Genomic DNA, 18,856 nt, shown 5'->3' with positions numbered 1-18,856 from the left:
TTCCCCCAAATCCCAGCCCTCGTACCCGCTCTCGGTGACTGAATTCGTGTCCCCAGCCACAGGCCTAGCGGTGACCTTTGGGCCGAGTTTGGGGAAAGATCATATGCCAAGGGTTGGGGTTTGGAGCCGGAGAGGGGAAAGGGACATGGAGAAATGGTCACGGGCTGGGTCAGGGGGTGGGAGCTGGGCAAGGGTCTGGGGAACGGGGACAGCTGGGGGTGCAGTGATGATGGTGAGACCAGGATTTCGCAGGTCCCCATCAGCAACAGCAACAGGAGCACCAGTATCAGCAGATTTCCCACAGAAATAGATGGCGGAATCCTCATCCTTGAGGTTGTTCATGGTCAGCGTCACCGAGCTCTGCCCGTTGTCCCTGGAGATCGTGAACCGGCCGTTGACTGACGGCGCATAGCCGGTGCTGCCACCAGTGTTGATCTCTGTGACGTACTCCAGTGAATTCCTTGGTGTCTGCCCATCCCAAAACTGCCGAAACTGACCCCGGACCCTCGGCAGAGGAGGCGCAGGGACCCCCCGGGGGGCTGGAGGTCCCCCCCCGCACTCCAGCAGGGTCACGGCCACCCAGGGCCTTGTGGGACAAAGGGGAGATGGGGATGAGGCCAAAGCTCAACACTTGACCCAAGTCCTCAATCTTGGCCACAAATCAGGACTCTTGGAGTTTATCATCCTCCACCCATGTGAGTCCTGCCCCATTTTTGAAGCATGCCGCGCGAAGTCGGGAACTCTTCACCAATCAGGTTTCTCATCCCCATCTCCCCTTTGTCCCGCAGGGCTCCCGGTGGCCGTGACCCTGCTGGAGTGCGGGGGGGACCTCCAGCCCCCCGGGGGTTCCCTGCGCCTCCTCTGCCGAGGGTCCGGGTTCAGTTTCGGGAGTTTCTCCATATTCTGCATGTGCCAGAGACCCGGGCAGGCTTTGGAATACGTCACAAGCATCTACTATATTGGTGCCAACACCTACTACGCGCCATCGGTCAAGGGCCTGGTCAGGATCCCCAGGGACAACAGGCAGAGCTCGGTGACGCTGAGCATGAACAACCTCAAGGACGACGATTCCGCTGTTTATTTCTGTGCCAAATATTACACCAGTGGTTGTGGTGGTGGTGCTGCTGCTCATGGTGTTGGTGGTTCTGGTCCTAAGCCCTCTCCTCTCTCTTCCCAAATATCTCAGAATTCTCTGATCCTTCCCCAAAATCCCGGCTCTTTTTCTCACATCTCAGATATTTTCCCCCAAACTCCACTGTCACTTCCCCAATTCCCAGTTTCCCCCCAATTATGCCCATTTCTCCCCAGTCTGGCCCTTCCCCTCCGTCCCAGTGTGGAACGGGGATCGCTCCAGGGCCCTTTGCACACAAAGCTTTTTGTGCAGCCGGCGCTCTGCAGCAGCGCCCCGAGGCTGAGCTGCCCTCTGCCAAACACAGATGTTCACAATGACCAAAACCAGGAACTTTCTGTTTCCTTTCCTGCCCCGGCCGGGCCCTGGCAGCTGCCGGGGAGGAAGTGGGGGAGGCTGCGGAACCCCAAAATCGCGGCGTCTGCTCCTCCCTCCCTCCCTCCCTCCCTCGCTCCCACCTGGGGCTTCACTTCTCCCTCAGCGGCCTCGGTGTCTGGGGCTGCTCCTTGGGGCTGGGCTGGAATCCTCTCTGGGAGCTCTGGACATGGTGACGATGCTGGTGGTGGCCCCAAACCCCCATCCCTGGCTCCCAAAATGTCCCAAAATCCCCAAATCCTGCCCAAAATCCCAACCCTTGACCCCATTCTTTACCTTCTCCCCCAGTGTCCACCATCTTTGCCCCAATTTCCGACTTTCACCCAGTTTTGCCCATTTCACCCTAATCTCCCCCAGCTCCCCGGGCCCTGATTGGAGGAGGCCTGAACTGGAGCCCACGGGTGCAGGTTTGGGGCCAATGTTTGAGATTTGGGGCAGGAGGATGGGAGGGTTTGGGGTCAGTGCTGACCATTGGGGCAAATGGGGGAGATTTGGGACAAAGGGTCAAGGGCTGAGGTTTGGGGGGAGGGCCTGGGTTTGGGGACTGGGAGGCTCAAAAAAAAGGACTCAGAAACAAATAGCACCATGACCAACATCATCCCAATCAATGTCTTTGCCGGCGGCGGGACCACAACAGCCAGCCCAACTTTTGGCACAGAAATAGGTGGCGGAATCCTCGTCCTTGAGGTTGTTCATGGTCAGCGTTACTGAGCTCTGCCCGTTGTCTCTGGAGATCGTGACCCGGCCCTTGACCGATGGCGAGTAGTAGATGTAAGCACCAGTGTTGCTGATGTAGGCGACCCATTCCAGCCCCTGCCCGGGTCTCTGTCGAACCCAGTTCATGGCAAAATTCCCAAAATCAAACCCAGACCCTCAGCAGAGGAGGCGCAGGGACCCCCCGGGGGGCCAGATGTCCCCTCTGCACTCCAGCAGGGTCACGGCCACCCGGAGCCCTGCGGGACAAAGGGGAGATGGGGATGGGGCCATGTAAAAGTCAGGCAGAGCTGTCCAATTAAATAATGGGTGGATTGGGGCTAATTTCAGGGTTGAAGGGACTTTACAGTACTGAAATTCTCTGTTGGAGATTTGGGGCCAGACAAAGGGAATTTGGGGCAAAACCAGTGACGGTTTGGGGATGGGCTCCAGGCGGCCGTGACCCTGCTGGAGTGCAGGGGGGACCTCCAGCCCCCCGGGGGCTCCCTGCGGCGCCTCTGCTGAGGGTCCAGGTTGGATTTTGGGAGTTTCTCCATGTTCTGGATGCGCCAGAGATCCGGGCAGGGTTTGGAATACGTCGCAGGCATCTACTACAATGGTGCCAACACCTACTACGCGGATTCGGTCAAGGGCCGGTTCACGATCTCCAGGGACAATGGGCAGAGCTCGATGACGCTGTCCATGAACAACCTCAAGTACGAGGATTCCGCCGTTTATTTCTGCGCCAAACGTAGCAGTAATGGTTATTGTTCTGCTGGTCCTGCTCGTATTGACAATTCCTGCCGTGGCCCCAGCCCCATTGCAGTCCCAAGTGCCCACAATCCCCAGAGATCTTTCCCCGACTCCCAGCTCTGTTCATCAAATCTTCACCAGTTCCTTCCAAACTCCGCCCCTGCTGCCCCAGCTATCGTCTTTCCCCCAGTTTTGCCCATTTCACCCAAATCTCCCCCAGTTCCCATGCCCTGATTGGAGGAGGCCTGAACTGGAGGCCAGGGGTGAAGGTTTGGGGCCAATGGTTGAGTTTTGGGGCAGGAACAGGGGAGGGTTTGGGGTCAGTGCTGACCATTGGTGCAGATGGGGGAGATTTGGGACAAAGGGTCAAGGGCTGAGGTTTGGGGGAGGAAGCTGGGTTTGGGGAAGGGGGAGGCCTTGGAGATGGGAACAGGGTCAAAACCATCAGCAGCAGAAGCAGCAGCATCCCAAATATTATCAGCAGCCTTGGCACAGAAATGGGGATGAAGGAAAAAATCCACCCAAATGTTGATTCTTGCATGCAGATCCTGATGTGTACCAAAAATTGGGACCCTTGGACCTCCCCATCTTCGTCCTGCAACTCCTGCCAGTCATCCCAGGTGGATCCCACACCCTTCTTCTGGCATGGCGATGCCCACTTTGGATCCATAACCAATCCAGCTCCTCCTCCCCATCTCCCCTTTTTTCCACAGGGCTCTGGGCAGCCGTGACCCTGCTGGAGTGCGGGGGGTCCTCCAGCCACCCGGGGGGTCCCTGACGTTGCTCTGCCAAACATCTGGCTTCAATTTCACAAAATCTGCAATGTTCTGGATCTGCCAGAGACCCGGGCTGGGGCTGGAATTCGTCGCGGGGATCAACGGTGCTGGTTCCACCCCCAGATACACGCCGTCGGTCAAGGGCCGGTTCACGATCTCCAGGGACAACGGGCAGAGCTCGGTGACGCTGACCATGAACAACCTCAAGGACGAGGATTCCGGATCCTATTGCTGTGCCAAAATCGCCCATGATGGTTGGGGTTTGGAGGCTCATCCTGCTGGATCTAATTTTGGTCCCGTCCCCATCCCTGTTCCCCAGGTCCTTCCCTCCTGCCCTTGACCCCATTGCTGAACTCCACGGACCCAAATCTGGCCCGTTTTTCCCCAAATCTCGACCATTTGCACCCAGGTTTGGGGACCTTGGTTCAGCCTTGGAGCCAAGAGCTGAGGTTTGGCGCCAGGAGCTGAGATTTGGGGCAAAAGGTTGAGATTTGGGGCCAAGAACCAAGATTTGGGGTTGAGATTGAAGATTTGGGGCCAGGAGTTTAGATTTGGGGTCTAAGGTTAAGATTTGGGGCCAAGAATGAAGATTTGGACCAAGAACGAAGATTTGGGGCTAAGAACAAGGATTTGGGGCCAAGAATGAAGATTTGGGGCCAAGAATGAGGATTTGGGGCCAGAAGTGAAGATTTGCGGCCGAGATTGAAGACTTGGGGCCAAGAGGCAAGATTTGGGGCCCAGAACGAAGATTTGGGGCCAAGAATGGAGATTTGGGGCCGGGAGTGGAGATTTGGGGTCAGAAGTGGAGATTTGGGGCAGAGAACAAAAATTTGGGACCAAGAACGAAGATTTGGGGCTAAGAACAAGGATTTGGGGCCAAGAACGAAGATTTGGGGCTAAGAACAAAGATTTGGGGCCAAGAATGAAGATTTGGGGCCAAAGGCTGAGATTTGGGGCTACGAGTGAAGGTTTGGGTCCAGGAGCTGAGATTTGGCACCAGGAGTGGGGATTTGGGGCCAAGAACGAAGATTTGGGGCCAAGAACGAAGATTTGGGGCCAGGAGTTGAGATTTGGGGTCTAAGGTTTAGATTTGGGGCCAAGAAAGAAGATTTGGGGCTAAGAGCTGAGATTTGGGGCCCAGAACGAAGATTTGGGACCAAGAGCTGAGATTTAGGGTGAAGAACGAGGATTTGGCGTGAAGAATGAGGATTTGGGGTGAAGAACAAGGCTTTGGGGTGAAGAATGAGGATTTGGGGTGCAGACTGAGGATTTGGGGTGAAGAACGAGGATTTGGGGGGAAGAACGAGGCTTTGAGGTGAAGAGTGAGGATTTGGGGTGCAGAGTGAGGATTTGGGGTGAAGAACGAGGCTTTGGGGTGAAGAACGAGGATTTGGGGTGAAGAACGAGGATTTGGGGTGAAGAGTAAGGATTTGGGGTGAAGAACGAGAATTTGTGGCGAAGAGTGAGGATTTGGGGTGAAGAGTGAGGATTTGGGGTGAAGAGCTGAGATTTGGGGTGAAGAGTGAGGATTTGGGGTGAAGAGTGAGGATTTGGGGTGAAGAACGAGGATTTGGGGTGAAGAACGAAGATTTGGGGTGAAGAACGAGGATTTGGGGTACAGACTGAGGATTTGGGGCCCCCAGCAGGTGCAGCAGCTGCAGCTGCAGCCGAGCCCCGAAAGTGAAACCGGCGCCAATTTGGGGCCAATTTGGGGCCAATTGGGGCCAACTGGGGCCAATTTGGGCCTTTTGGGGCTTTTCGGGGCCTTTGCAGATCCCTGAGGGTGGCGCCGGGGCCGGAACAGAGAGAAAAACCCGGGGAGGCCTCGGAGCCAGAGCCGGGAGAGCTCAGGGCTGTTTGGGGCATTTTAATTCAATTTTATTTAATTTTATTTAATTTAATTTTATTGTATTTTATTTTTTTAAATTTTATTTTATTTTATTATTTTATTTTATTATTTTATTTTATTTCGTTTTATTTTTCTTTTTATTCTTCTTTTAGTTTAATTTAATTATTTTATTTTATTTTATTTTATTATTTTATTTCATTTTTCTTTTTTTATTCCTAATTTAGTTTCATTTAATTTTATTTTTATTTTATTTTCTTTTTCTTTTTCTTTTCTTTTTCTTTTTTTTATTCTCATTTAAGTTTGATTTAATTTTATTTTTATTTTATTTCTCTTTTCTAACTTAATTTTTTAGTTTTTTCATTTTGAAATTTAGTTTAAACTTTAATTTCAATATAATATTATTTCTATTTGTAATTTTTATTTTGGATTTTCATTTTAAACTAATTTGAACTGATTTAAATTTTAATTACAATTGAAAGTATAATTTAATTTTTTAATTTCATATTAAGTTTATTTTTCTTTTAATTTTCTTTTTCTTTTTCAATTAAATTTTGATTTTATTTTAATGATTATTTTATTTTGAATTTTATTTTTTACTATAATTAACTTTGAATTTATTTTATATTTTTAATATAAATTTTAATTTTCTTTTTTCTCTTAATATTAATTTTTTATTCTATTTTCAATTATAATTTTATTTTTAAATATATTTTAAGTTAATTTTCTTTTTCCTATTAGCATTATTTTCATTTTATTTTTTTATTGTGTTTTCAATTTTTCTTAATTTCTAAATGTAATTTCAGCCTGAATTTTACCTTTAAGTTCCTTTTTTATTTATATGTTTACTTTTATCTTGTTTAATTTTATTTTAACTTTAACTTAAACTTTAATTTTATTTTCATTTCTTTTTTATTTTTAATTTATTTTTTATTTTGATTTATTTCACTTTAATTTAAAATTATATGTTTATTGATAACTTTAATTTTATTTTAAAATTTATATGTTTATTTTCAGCTTGAATTCAATTATATCGTAAATTTTATTGGTAAGTATATTTTTATTTAATTTCTTGTAAAGTTTAATTTTAATTTTACTTTTAATTTTTATTTTTATTGAATTTTAATTCTTGCCAATTTTGGAACTTTTAATTCCGATTTTTGTGATTTTCTGTTATTATTGGTTTCCAGGTGAATTTTTTAATGTAATTACGATTTTAAATTAATTTAGTTTAATTTAACTTAATTTAATTAATTTTAGTTTAATTTAGATTATTTCTACTTTATTTTATTTTATTTTATTTTTATTGAGGTTATTTTAGTTTAATTTAATTTATTTGAAGTTTCATTTTGTTTTATTTCTTTTTTATTTAACAAAGTGTAAGTAAATAAAATTATTTTAAATTTTAATGAATTTAAATTGAAAGTAAATTTATTTTATTTTATTTTACGTTATTTTATTTTATTATTATTGAGTTCATTTTCGTTTAATTTAATCTATTTGAAGTTTTATTTTGTTTTATTTCCTTTTTATTTAACAAAGTTTCAGTAAATTAAATTATTTTAAATTTAAATGAATTTAAATTTTAAGTACATTTATTTTTTTATTTTATTTTTTATTTTATTTTATTTTATTTTATTTTATTTTATTTTTATTGAGTTTATTTTAGTTTAATTTAATTGCTTTGGAGTTTTATTTTGTTTTATTTCATTTTTATTTAACGAAGTTTCAGTAAATTAAATTATTTTAAATTTAAATGAATTTAAATTTAAAGTAATTTTTTTTTAATTTTTATTGAGTTTATTTTAGTTTAATTTAATTGATTTGGAGTTTTATTTTGTTTTATTTCATTTCTATTTAACAAAGTTTCAGTAAATTAAATTATTTTCAATTTAAATGAATTTAAATTGAAAGTAAATTTATTTTATTTTATTTTATATTTTATTTTATTTTTTTAATTCTATTTTTAATTAATTACTTCTATCATTAATTTGTTAACTTTGTTTATTGGAGGTTTATTAATGAAAATATTAATATTAATAGTATAATACTAAAACAATAGAATATTTTTTATTTTATTTTTATTTTTAAATTAATATTTTTAATTAATTACTTTCATCATTTATTTGTTAACTTTGTTTATTTGAGGTTTATGAATGACAATATTTTTGATTTATATATTTTTGATAATAATACTAAAACAATAAAATATTTTATTTTATTTTATTTTATTTTATTTTATTTTATTTTATTTTTATTGCTTTTATTTTTATTGTTTTTATTTATTATTTTAATATTTTGCCAGGTTCCTTCCTTGCTAATATTTATTAATATCCATTAAAGTCAATGACCTTTTATTAATCGCTATTAATTAATATTATTTCAATAAAAAATCAAGAATTCCATTTTCTTCTGGGTTTTCTTCGTTATTTTCGTTTTTTACCTTTGGGGATCAATGAAAGAAAATGGAATTAAAGGGAATAAAAGAATTGTAATCAAATAAATGGAAAATAGAAAAAAATTCAAAATTAAATAGAAAATTCAGTGAAATAAAATAAAATAATTCAATAAAATTAATGTTGTTTTTATTTTATTTTACTTTATATAATTAAAATCTATTCGTTTATCATGATTTGCATTTTGATTCAATGGAATTTATTAGGATTTATTTTTATTATTTTTATTAATCACAAAAAATTTATTTTATTTTTATTTGTTTTTATTCATTACGGCGTATTCTTTATTCTTATTTCTATGAATGGATTTTGAAAATATTAAAATTAAAATGAATTTGAATGAAAATTAAAATTAAATCATTAATTTAAATTTAAAAATTTTGAATTTCAAAGAAACGAAAATTGAATCTAGAATTAAATTGAAATGAAATTAAAATAAATAAAATAGAATAAAATAGAATAAAATAGAATAAAATAAAAATTAAAATAAACTAAAAGAGGAATAAAAATAAAAATAAAAAAAAATAAAATAAAATAAAATAAAACAACAAAATAAAATGAAATAAAATAAAATAGAATAAAAAATTAAAATAAAATAAAATAATAAAAATAAAATAAAATAGAATAAAGTAAAATAAAATAGATTAAAATAAAATACGATTAAAAATAAATGGGAGCAAATAAAGTAATCAGAAAAAATCAATGAAATAAAAATGAAATAAAAGAAATATTATAGGAAATAAGTGGAATTAATAATTTATATTTTTAAAATAAAAAATTGAATTAAATCTTAAAGAAAGGGCAAGATTAAGAATTGAAAAAAGGGAATGAAAATAAATTTATAAAAATAGAAAACGGCAAAAACAGAGGCAGGAAATTGATGCAAATTAGGGAGGAAACGGGGGGAAAAGAGAAATAAAAATCAATTAAAGCAGAGGAATGAAAAACAAATAAAGGAGATTCATTGAAATAAATTGAATAAAATAAAATAAAATTAATTCAAGGAACGGATGAAAATCCAGGAATTCAATCCCAAAATTTGATAAAATACAAGAAGAGGAATTTAATTTAATTTAATTTAATTTAAGTTAATTAAATTTTATTTTTTAATTAAATTTTAATCTTATCAATGATTTATTAATATAAAACATGAAAAGTAAATTTATAGGAAATTGAATTATTAGAAAATGGATATTGATAGAAATTAATTTATAACAGTTTTTAGGTTTTTAATAAATAAAAATACAAATTTATATTGGTAGAATTTATTAATTTATGATAATCGGAATAAATAGAAAAAATTTTTATATCTTTATTAATTTAAAATTTTATAGTTTTTATTTATAAAATGTATCAACTTATATTAATGGAAATTAATGCAATAAATTAATTGGCTTTAGTATTTGAAGTAAATTTTTAATTCAAATATTTATAACTTTATATTAATTTGAAACAATATAATACATTTATAGGTTTTTATTGATTGAGAAAATTTATAATTGTTTATTCATAAAATTAATAAACTGTTATTTTTTTAAACGAATAAAACCTATTAATAGGCTTTCATTAATTGAAATAATACTTTGATTGGAAAAATTATAAATTGATATTATTGAAATAAATAATTAGAAAAATTAAAATTTGTCTTAATTGAAAATGAGTTTATATTACTTGAAATTAATGTAATTACACTAAACAAACCCCAGTTAAACGAAATAAAACTGCAATTTATTCCAATTAAACTAAACAAACCAAACGCCAAAAAAAGGAATCAAAATAGCGATAAAATCCCAAATCAATTAATTATAATTTAAAAATTAATTAAAATAAACCCAAATCCGCAGTTTATCACCTCCTCCTCACCAGCGGCCGCTGATTGGTCGAGAGAAAAGGGCGGCGACCAATCAGCACCGTGCGCGGGAAGAGCGCCCTTGGGGGGGAAAATCTGCCCAGCGACGGCTTCTCATTGGTCCGGAGGCGCCCCGGGGAACCAATCAGAGGCAGGGATCCCCGAGAAACGGCCGCCAAACCCCCCGAAAATCGCCCCAAAATCCCTTTTAGGACCCTTAAAATCCCCTCAGAACTCACAAAATCGCCCCAAAATCTCTTCCAGGAGCCCAAAAATGCCCTCAGAGTCCCAAATTCCCCTTAAAAATCACTTCAGAAACCCCAAAATTCGCCCAAAATGCTCTCAGAGCTTCAAAATCCCCTCAGAAATCCGAAATCCCCTAAAATCCCTTCAGAGCCCCCAAATCGCCCCAAAATCCCCTCAGAGACCACCCAAAAAAATTCCCCAAATCACTTCCAGGACTCCAAAATCCCCCCAGAAACCTCAAATAACAAAAAATTCCTTTCAAGACCCCAAAAATCCCACTCAGAACACCCAAGTTTGCCCCAAAATCTCCTCAGAGACCCCAAATCGCCCCAAAATGCCCCCAAAAATTCCCTCAGAGACCCCAAAACCGCCCCAAAATCCCTTCCATGACCCCAAAATCCCAAAATCCCTTTCAGGACCCCCCAGAATCCCACTCAGAAACCACAAAATCCACCCAAAATCCTCCTGGGACCCCCTCAAAATCCCCAAATCTCCCCAAAATCTTCTGGGCCCCCCCCAAAACAATCCCCCAAAATCACCAAACAACTGCTCGGGACCCCAAATCTGCCCCAAATCCCCCGAAATTCCCCCTCAAGGCACCCCCAAACCCTCCTGGGACCCCCTAAAAATCCCAAAATCCCCCCCATAAATGCCAAAACGCTCCAGAAAAACCCCAAACGCCCCCCAAAACCCCCTCCCAAATGCCCCCAAAATTCAAAAATCCCCCCAATATCCCAAATTTCCCCCCTAAAAAATTGGGAAAAATCCCAAATCCCCCCCAAAATTCGCTAAAATCCCCCCCAAAATCACCAAATTCCCCCAAATTTCCCCAAAATCCCCCCCAAAATTCCCCCGGAAAAATCCCAAATCCCTCCCCAAAATTCGCTAAAATCCCCCCCAAAATCACCAAATTCCCCCAAATTTCCCCAAAATTCCCCCCGAAAAATCCCAATTCCCCCCCCAAAATTCGCTAAAATCCCCCGCAAAATCACCAAATTCCCCCAAATTTCCCCCCAAAATCCCCCACAAAAAATCCCAATTCCCCCCCCAAAATTTGCTAAAATCTCCCCCAAAATCACCAAATTCCCCCAAATTTCCCCCCAAAATCCCCCCCCGAAAAATCCCAAATCCCCCCCCAAAATCCCCCCCAAAATCACCAAATTCCCCCAAATTTCCCCAAAATCCCCCCCAGAATTCCCCCCGAACAATCCCAAATCCCCCCCCGAAATTCGCTAAAATCCCCCCCAAAATCACCAAATTCCCCCAAAACCTCCCCCTGCAATTCTCCAAAATGCCCCAAATCCCCCAAACCCCGCAAATTTCCCCCAAAATGCCCGAAACCCCCCTCAAATCCCCCTTACACATTTCCCTCTATCTCATGTGTGTATGGTTTAATGTACAGATAGTGGCAGCAACACCCAACGAACGGTGATATTTGCAAATCATTCTCACCCCACAATTGTGGGGTTTGTGTTTTTCCATCTTTTTGCATTATCCCCCACGTGCAACCCGGTTTGCTGAGAAAAACAACCCCACGAATGGGTTTGTCCGTATTCGAGGCGGGATTAATCCACACAGTCTTCCCTAACAAACCTCTTATTTGTACCACTGGTGTGGGATTTCAGCGCCTCAGGACTGAGGTGCAGAGTGACCGAGACCACCCTTGGGGGGTCCTGGAATTTTGCCAGAAGCGTCTGGTGGCTGGACTTTGATCCTGCACGGGAGACGACACCTGTGTGAGGACGGGAGGATTTCACCGGGGTAAATGGTGAAGGGATGAGTTAATTAGAGTGTAAAATACAGGGTTTAGGATTTCTGTACAGGGGGGGTCTGGAGAAGTAAGATGGAGGAATTGGGGCGTGTCCCGTCCTTCTTCTTCTTCTTCTTCTTCTTCTTGGCCTCCATCTTCTGTGATGGTGGTGGCACTTTGGGATTGGTTATTACTAAAAGTAATGAAAAAATTGGTTATTACTGGTCAATAAGGGTGAAAGGTATTGGAAAGAATAGGTAAATATTGTTTACGTAATTTTGAGTATAAAGATAAGTGACCGCCCTGGGGGCTGGCAGTGTGCACCTGTATGAGGATGGGAGGATTTCACCGGGGTAAATGGTGAAGGGATAAGTTAATTAGAGTAGTGTGCACCTGTATGAGGATGGGCGGATTTGAGTAATTTTGAGTATAAAGATAAGCGACCGTCCCGGGGGCTCGCAGTGTGCCCGTGGCTGGCTTGCTATGCGGACTTCTGTCGGGCAGAGAGAACATCTTTTAGATAAACAACCAATAAACACCGAAGCCCGAGAAAGACCTGAAGCCTCTTCTCGTCCTTTTGAAGCACGGGCTGCCCAAGGCCATCCTCGAGCCTTTCCAGGCCATAAGACAGCCGAGAAAAGAGACACACCACGTCCAACCCGGTCCCTGAGCAAAAACAACCCCACGAATGGGTTTGTCTGTACTCGAGGCGGAATCGATCCACACAGTCTTCCTTAACAAACCTTTGCTATGTTCCACTGGTGTGGGATTTCAGCACCTCAGGACTGAGGTGCAGAGTGACCGAGACAACCCTTGGGGGTCTCGGGGGTCCTGGAATATTGCCAGAAGCAAAAGAATTGTCTGGTGACAGGACTTTGATCCTGCACGGGAGACGACACCTGTATGAGGACGGGAGGATTTCACGGGGATAAATGGTGAAGGGATGGGTTAATTAGAGTGTAAAACACAAGGTTTAGGATTTCTGTACAGGGAGGGTCTGGAGAAGTAAGATGGAGGAATTGGGGCGTGTCCTGTCCTCCTTCTTCTTCTTCTTCTTCTTCTTCTTGGCCTCCATCTTCTGTGGTGGCGGTGGAATTTTTGGATTGGTTATTACTAAAAGTAATAAAATAATTGGTTATTACTGGTCAATAAGGGTGAAAGGTATTGGAAAGAATAGGTAAATATTGTATACGTAATTTTGAGTATAAAGATAAGTGACCGCCCCGGGGGCTGGCAGTGTGCACCTGTATGAGGATGGGAGGATTTCACGGGGATAAATGGTGAAGGGATAAATTTATTAGAGTAGTGTGCACCTGTATGAGGATGGGAGGATTTGAGTAATTTTGAGTATAAAGATAAGGGACCGCCCCGGGGGCTCGCAGTGTGCCCGTGGCCGGCTTGCTGTGCGGACCTCTGTCGGGCAGAGAGAAAATCTTTTAGATAAACAACCAATAAATACCGAAGCCCGAGAAAGACCTGAAGCCTCTTCTCGTCCTTTGAAGCGCGGGCTGCCCAAGGCCATCTCCGAGCCTTTCCAGGCCATAAAACAGCTGAGAAAAGAGACACACCACATCCAACCTGGTCCCTCAGCAAGGACAACCCCACGAATGGGTTTGTCTGTACTTGAGGCACAATCGATCCACGCGGTCTTCCCTAACAAACCTCTGATACGAACCACTGGTGTGGTATTTAAGCACCTCAGGACTGAGGTGCAGAGTGACGGAGACCACCCTTGGGGGGGCTCGGGGGTCCTGGAATGTTGCCAGAAGTGTCTGGTGGCTGGACTTTGATCCTGCACGGGAGACGACACCTGTGTGAGGACGGGAGGATCTCACCGGAGTAAATGGTGAAGGGATGAGTTAATTAGAGAGTAAAACACAGGGTTTAGGATTTCTGTACAGGGGGGGGTCTGGAGAAGTAAGATGTGGGAATTGGGGCGTGTCCCGTCCTTCTTCTTCTTCTTCTTCTTGGCCTCCATCTTCTGTGGTGATGGTGGCACTTTGGGATTAGTTATTACTAAAAGTGCACTGGTTAATAAGGGTAGAAGGTATTGGGGAAAAATGATAAATATTGTATACGTAACTTCGAGTATAAAGATAGGTGACCGCCCCAGGGGCTCTCAGTGTGTGCTCATGGCTAACTGCTGAGCAGACCTCTGTCGGGCCAAGAGAAAATCTTTTAGATAAAAAATTAATAAACACCAAGACTGAGAGAAGGTCTGAAGTCCCTTCTCGTCCTTTGAAGCGCAGGCTGTCCAAGGCCACCCCGGGCCTTTCCAGGCCTTCTAAACAGCCGAGAATCTGACAGATGATGAACTCCAAGGGTCCCAGTTTTGGGCCGATAGTCAGGACTTGGGTCAAGGATTGAGCTCTGGCCTCATCCCCATCTCCCCTTTGTCCCGCAGGGCTCCGGGCGGCCGTGACCCTGCTGGAGTGTGGGGGGGACCTCCAGCCCCCCGGGGGGTCCCTGACGTTGCTCAGCCGAGGGTCCGGGTTCAGTTTCGGGGATTATGGAATGTGCTGCATCTGCCAGAGACCCGGGCAGGCTTTGGAATACGTCGCAGGCATCTACCACAATAGCGCCAACACCTACTACGTGCCATCAGTCAAGGGCCGGGTCACGATCTCCAGGGACAACGGGCAGAGCTCGGTGACGCTGACCATGAACAACCTCAAGGATGAGGATTCCGCCGTTTATTTCTGCGCCAAGTGTGCTGCTAATAATTACCCTGAATATGCTGCTCGTAGTGACGATGCCCATGGTGTCCCCATCCCCATCTCCTCATCCCCCCCCGTCCCTGTTCCGCAGACCCTTCCCCCAAAACCCCAGCCCACACCCAGCCCTTGACCATTGATCCCAACCTTGCTCTGCCTCGGCCCCAGTTCTCACCCGCTGACCCCAAACCACAACTCCTGACACCAAATCTCCTCTTTGTGCCCCAAAACTTTGCCCTGAAGGTCAAGGTTTTAGGCCCAGGGTCCCGATTTTAGGACAAAGGTTGAGGATTCGGTCAGTGGCTACTGCTGAAGGGAGTACAAAGAGGGGATTTGGGGCAGAATCAGTTTGGGGGTTTTGGCACCGTGGTTGGTGGTGGTGGAAATGGGGAGATCTGGGACAAAGGGTCAAGAATGGGGTCAAGGGCTGAGATTTGGGTAAAGGTTCAGAGATTTGGGGACAAGAGGGGCTCAGGCAAGGGCGCTGCCACCACCGGCATGGTCAATGTAAGCAGCAACAGCAGCCCAAGCAGCACCAGCAGCTTTGGCACAGAAACAGGATCCGGAATCCTCGTCCTGGAGGTTGTTCATGGTCAGCGTCACCGAACTCTGCCCGTTGTCCCTGGAGATCGTAAACCGGCCATGCACCGACAGCGCGTAGATGGCGCTGGAACCATTGCTCCTAATCCACGCGACCCATTCCAGCCCCTGCCCGGGTCTCTGGCGGATCCAGAGCATGTCAGAGCTGCCAAAACTGAACCCGGACCCTCGGCAGAGGAGGCGCAGGGAACCCCCGGGGGGCTGGAGGTGCCCCCCGCACTCCAGCAGGGTCACGGCCGCCTGGAGCCGTGCGGGAGAAAGGGCAGATGTGGATGAGGGAAAAAATCCACCCAAATGTTGATTCCTGCATGTAGATTCTGATGTTGGCCTCAAATTGCGGCACTTTCTCCTCCTCCCGATCCTGCTGGCCCTCCCAGATGGGTCCAGGTCCCTTTTTGGATCTGGTCACCCCCAGCACAGCCCACGCCCAGGTCCGGCTCCTCATCCCCATCTCGCCTTTGTCCCGCAGGGCTCCGGGGGGCCGTGACCCTGCTGGACTGCGTGGGGGACCTCCAGACACCTGAGGGGTCCATGCACCTCCTCTGCCGAGCGCCCGGGATCGATTTTGGGATTATTGTGATGGCCTGAATCTGCCAGAGACCCGGGCAGGCGCTGGAGTTCATTGCAGATATCAGCACCACTGGCAGCACGAGCTACGCGCATTCGGTCAAGGGCCGGTTCAGGATCTCCAAGGATAATGGGCAGAGGTCGCTGACGCTGACCATGAACAACCTCAAGGACGAGGATTCCGGATCCTATTTCTGTGCCAAATATGCTTATACTCTTGATGGTACTTATGGTTTTGCTTCTATTGACGTGCAGCCTTTGCCCCACCCCCCGATCAGCATTGTTGGACCATCAGGGCGCAGGACGGTCGGGACAGACAGATGGACACGAGAGATCTCTGCAGCCAGGTCATGGCATTTTGGGTTTATTGCGAAGGATTAACTGCAGGGCCCTGCTGGGAGCTGCCAGGCACAGCTGGAGCAGGGCTGAGAGAAGAGAGGGGAGAGAAGATGAGACGGGAAGAGAGTAAGAGAGTAAAAAAGGTAAATGAGTAAAAGGGTGAGAGAATAGAAAGGGTAAGAGAGTGAAAGAGTCAGTGAATAAAATGGTAAGTGTAAAAGTGTAAGAACATAAAACTGTAAGAGAATAAAAGGGTAAGAGAGTGAGGTTCCCACCACAATACAATAAATCTTCTTCTCTATAGAATATTCTAATTCTCACTAACCAATCTGGTCCAATATACAAACCCTACAGCATTTACATACAGCCTATAAGAATAGTTTCATTACCATACTCTATTACAATTTAAACCCTAAAAACTCCTCTTTGGGCCCCTTCTGCCAAGCCTAAGACCTGCTCTTTGGAAACCCTACAAACTCCTTTTTGGAGTAATTTTAAACCCCAAAAACCCCTCTTTAGCCCGTTCTGCCAAGCTGTAGAGTTGCTCTGACCCTTGGGCCTGTCTGCAGGCAGAGGGTGTTGTTCCATCAAAATGGGATCACTTTCAGGTAGCCACACCGTTGTTTTCCAGTTGTTCAGTCACTGAGGGATCTCAAAGCTTGCTTTCATTTCAATCTCGCTGATGGTTTCCATAGTCTCAAAATCTTTTGCCAGGCAATCCTTTTGATAAGGCTTTGCTGTTCCATCTTCCCCAACCAGCATCAGCATAAGCACCGTGACCGTCGGTGTCCTCGGCACAGAAATAGGATCCGGAATCCTCGTCCTTGAGGTTGTTCATGGACAGCGTCACTGAGCTCTGCCCGTTGTCCCTGGAGATCGTGAACCGGCCCTTGACTGAATCCGCGTACCTGGTGATGCCACCACTGCTAGTGATGGTTCCGACCCACTCCAGCCCCTGCCCGGGTCGCTGGCGGATCCAGGCCATCCCAAAACTGCCGAAACTGAACCCGGACCATCGGCACAGCAACGTCAGAACCCCCCGGGGGGCTGGAGGTCCCCCCCGCACTCCAGCAGAGTCACGGCCGCCCGGAGCCCTGCGGGACAAAGGGGAGATGGGGATGGCGCAATGCAAAAGTCAGGCAGAGCTGTCCAAGTAATTAATGGGTGAATTGAAGCTAATTACAGGGTTTAAGGCACTTTACCATTCAGGATACCTCTGTTGGATGTTTGGGGACAAAAAAAGGGAATTTGGGGCAAAACCGGTGAAGGTTTGGGGATGGGGGAGCAGCCGTGACCCTTCCAGAGTCCGGGGGGGAACTCCAGCCCCCAGGGGGGTCCCTGCGCCTCCTCTGCTAAGGGTCCGGGTTCAGTTTTGGGGATTATGGAATGTTCTGGATCCGCCAGAGACCCGGGCAGGGGCTGGAGTGGCTAACGGGGATCAGCAGTGGCGGTTACACCGAGTACGTGGGTTCAGTGCAGGGCAGGTGCACGATCTCCAGGGACAATGGGCAGAGCTCAGTGATGCTGACCATGAACAACCTCAAGGACGAGGATTCCGGATCCTATTTCTGCGGCAAGGCTGCTGGTGCCAGTTGGGGTAATGACGTCTCTGCTCTTGGCCTCTTCCCCTTGACTGGGTCCCCTCCTGCCCCCAGGTCCCAGACCCTTCCCGCAAATCTCAGCCCTTGACCGCATTCTTGACCCTTTGCCCGAGATCTCCCCCAGTCCCAACACCACCAAACACGGAGCCGAAACCCGCGAACTAGTACTGCCCCAGACCCAAATAAGTTGGCCCCAAAAATCGCCCGAATCTGCCCCAAATCCCCACTTTGTGCTCCCTGCACCAGTAGCCGCTGACCGAATCCTCAAACTTTGTCCCCAAATTGGGACCCTGGGCCTCAAACTCAGAACTGCAGAGCAAATTTTTGGGGCACAAAGTGGAGATTTGGGGTCAGGAGTTGTGGTTTGGGGTCAGCGGGTGAGAATTGGGGCCGAGGCAGAGCAAGGTTGGGATCAATGGTCAAGGGCTGGGTGTGGGCTGGGGGTCTGGGGGAAGGGTCTGGGGAACAGGGAAAGGGGGGATAAGGGGATAGGGGTGGGAAAACCTTGGGCATCGACACTACGAGCAGCATGTTCAGGGTAATTATTAGCAGCACACTTGGCGCAGAAATAAATGGCGGAATCCTCGTCCTTGAGGTTGTTCATGGTCAGCATCACCGAGCTCTGCCCGTTGTCCCTGGAGATCCTGAACCGACCCTTGACCGATGGCGCGTAGTAGGTGTTGGCACTATTGTAGTAGATGCCTGCGACGTATTCCAAAGCCTGCCCGGGCCTCTGGCGGATCCAGTACATTCCATAATCCCCAAAACTGAATCCGGACCCTCGGCAGAGGAGGCGCAGGGATCCCCCGGGTGGCTGGAGGTCCCCCCCGCACTCCAGCAGGGTCACGGCCGCCCGGAGCCCTGCGGGAGAAAGGGGAGATGGGGATGAGGAACGTATTTGGTGAAGAGTGCCCAAGGTGGCATGGCACGCTTGAAAAAGTGGTGGGATGCACGTGAGAGGAGGATGATGAACTCCAAGGGTTAGAATTTTGGGCCAATAGTCAGGATTTTGGTCAAGGTTTGAGCTTTGTCCTCATCCCCATCTCCCCTTTGTCCCGCAGGGCTCCGGGCGGCCGTGACTCTGCTGGAGTGCGGGGGGGACCTCCAGCTCCCCGGGGGGTCCCTGTTCCTCCTCTGCCGAGGGTCCGGGTTCGATTTTGGC

General features: G+C 45.1%; 1 pseudogene and 1 gene segment (V, D, J or C); one reads left to right on the top strand and one right to left on the bottom strand.

Moving 5' to 3' along the window:
- The first annotated feature begins 907 nt into the window (after positions 1-907).
- LOC128946307 (immunoglobulin heavy variable 3-64D-like) lies at positions 908-5,507 on the top strand (annotated as a pseudogene).
- Positions 5,508-17,544: 12,037 nt separating this feature from the next.
- LOC128946306 (Ig heavy chain V region 6.96-like) lies at positions 17,545-18,550 on the bottom strand (the record flags this gene model as incomplete). The annotated part of the segment is given in 3 exon segments: positions 17,545-17,586; positions 17,922-17,973; positions 18,252-18,550. Coding segments are annotated over 3 exon segments (393 nt in total), but the record flags the coding sequence as incomplete, so codon positions are not given.
- Between the last annotated feature and the right edge of the window lie 306 nt (positions 18,551-18,856).

Source organism: Melozone crissalis, unplaced genomic scaffold (assembly GCF_028551555.1).
Source record: "Melozone crissalis strain CALT ecotype California unplaced genomic scaffold, PUWL_Pcris_2 ptg000079l_1, whole genome shotgun sequence".
Lineage (NCBI taxonomy): Eukaryota > Metazoa > Chordata > Aves > Passeriformes > Passerellidae > Melozone > Melozone crissalis.
This window is presented reverse-complemented; position numbering and strand designations above follow the sequence as displayed.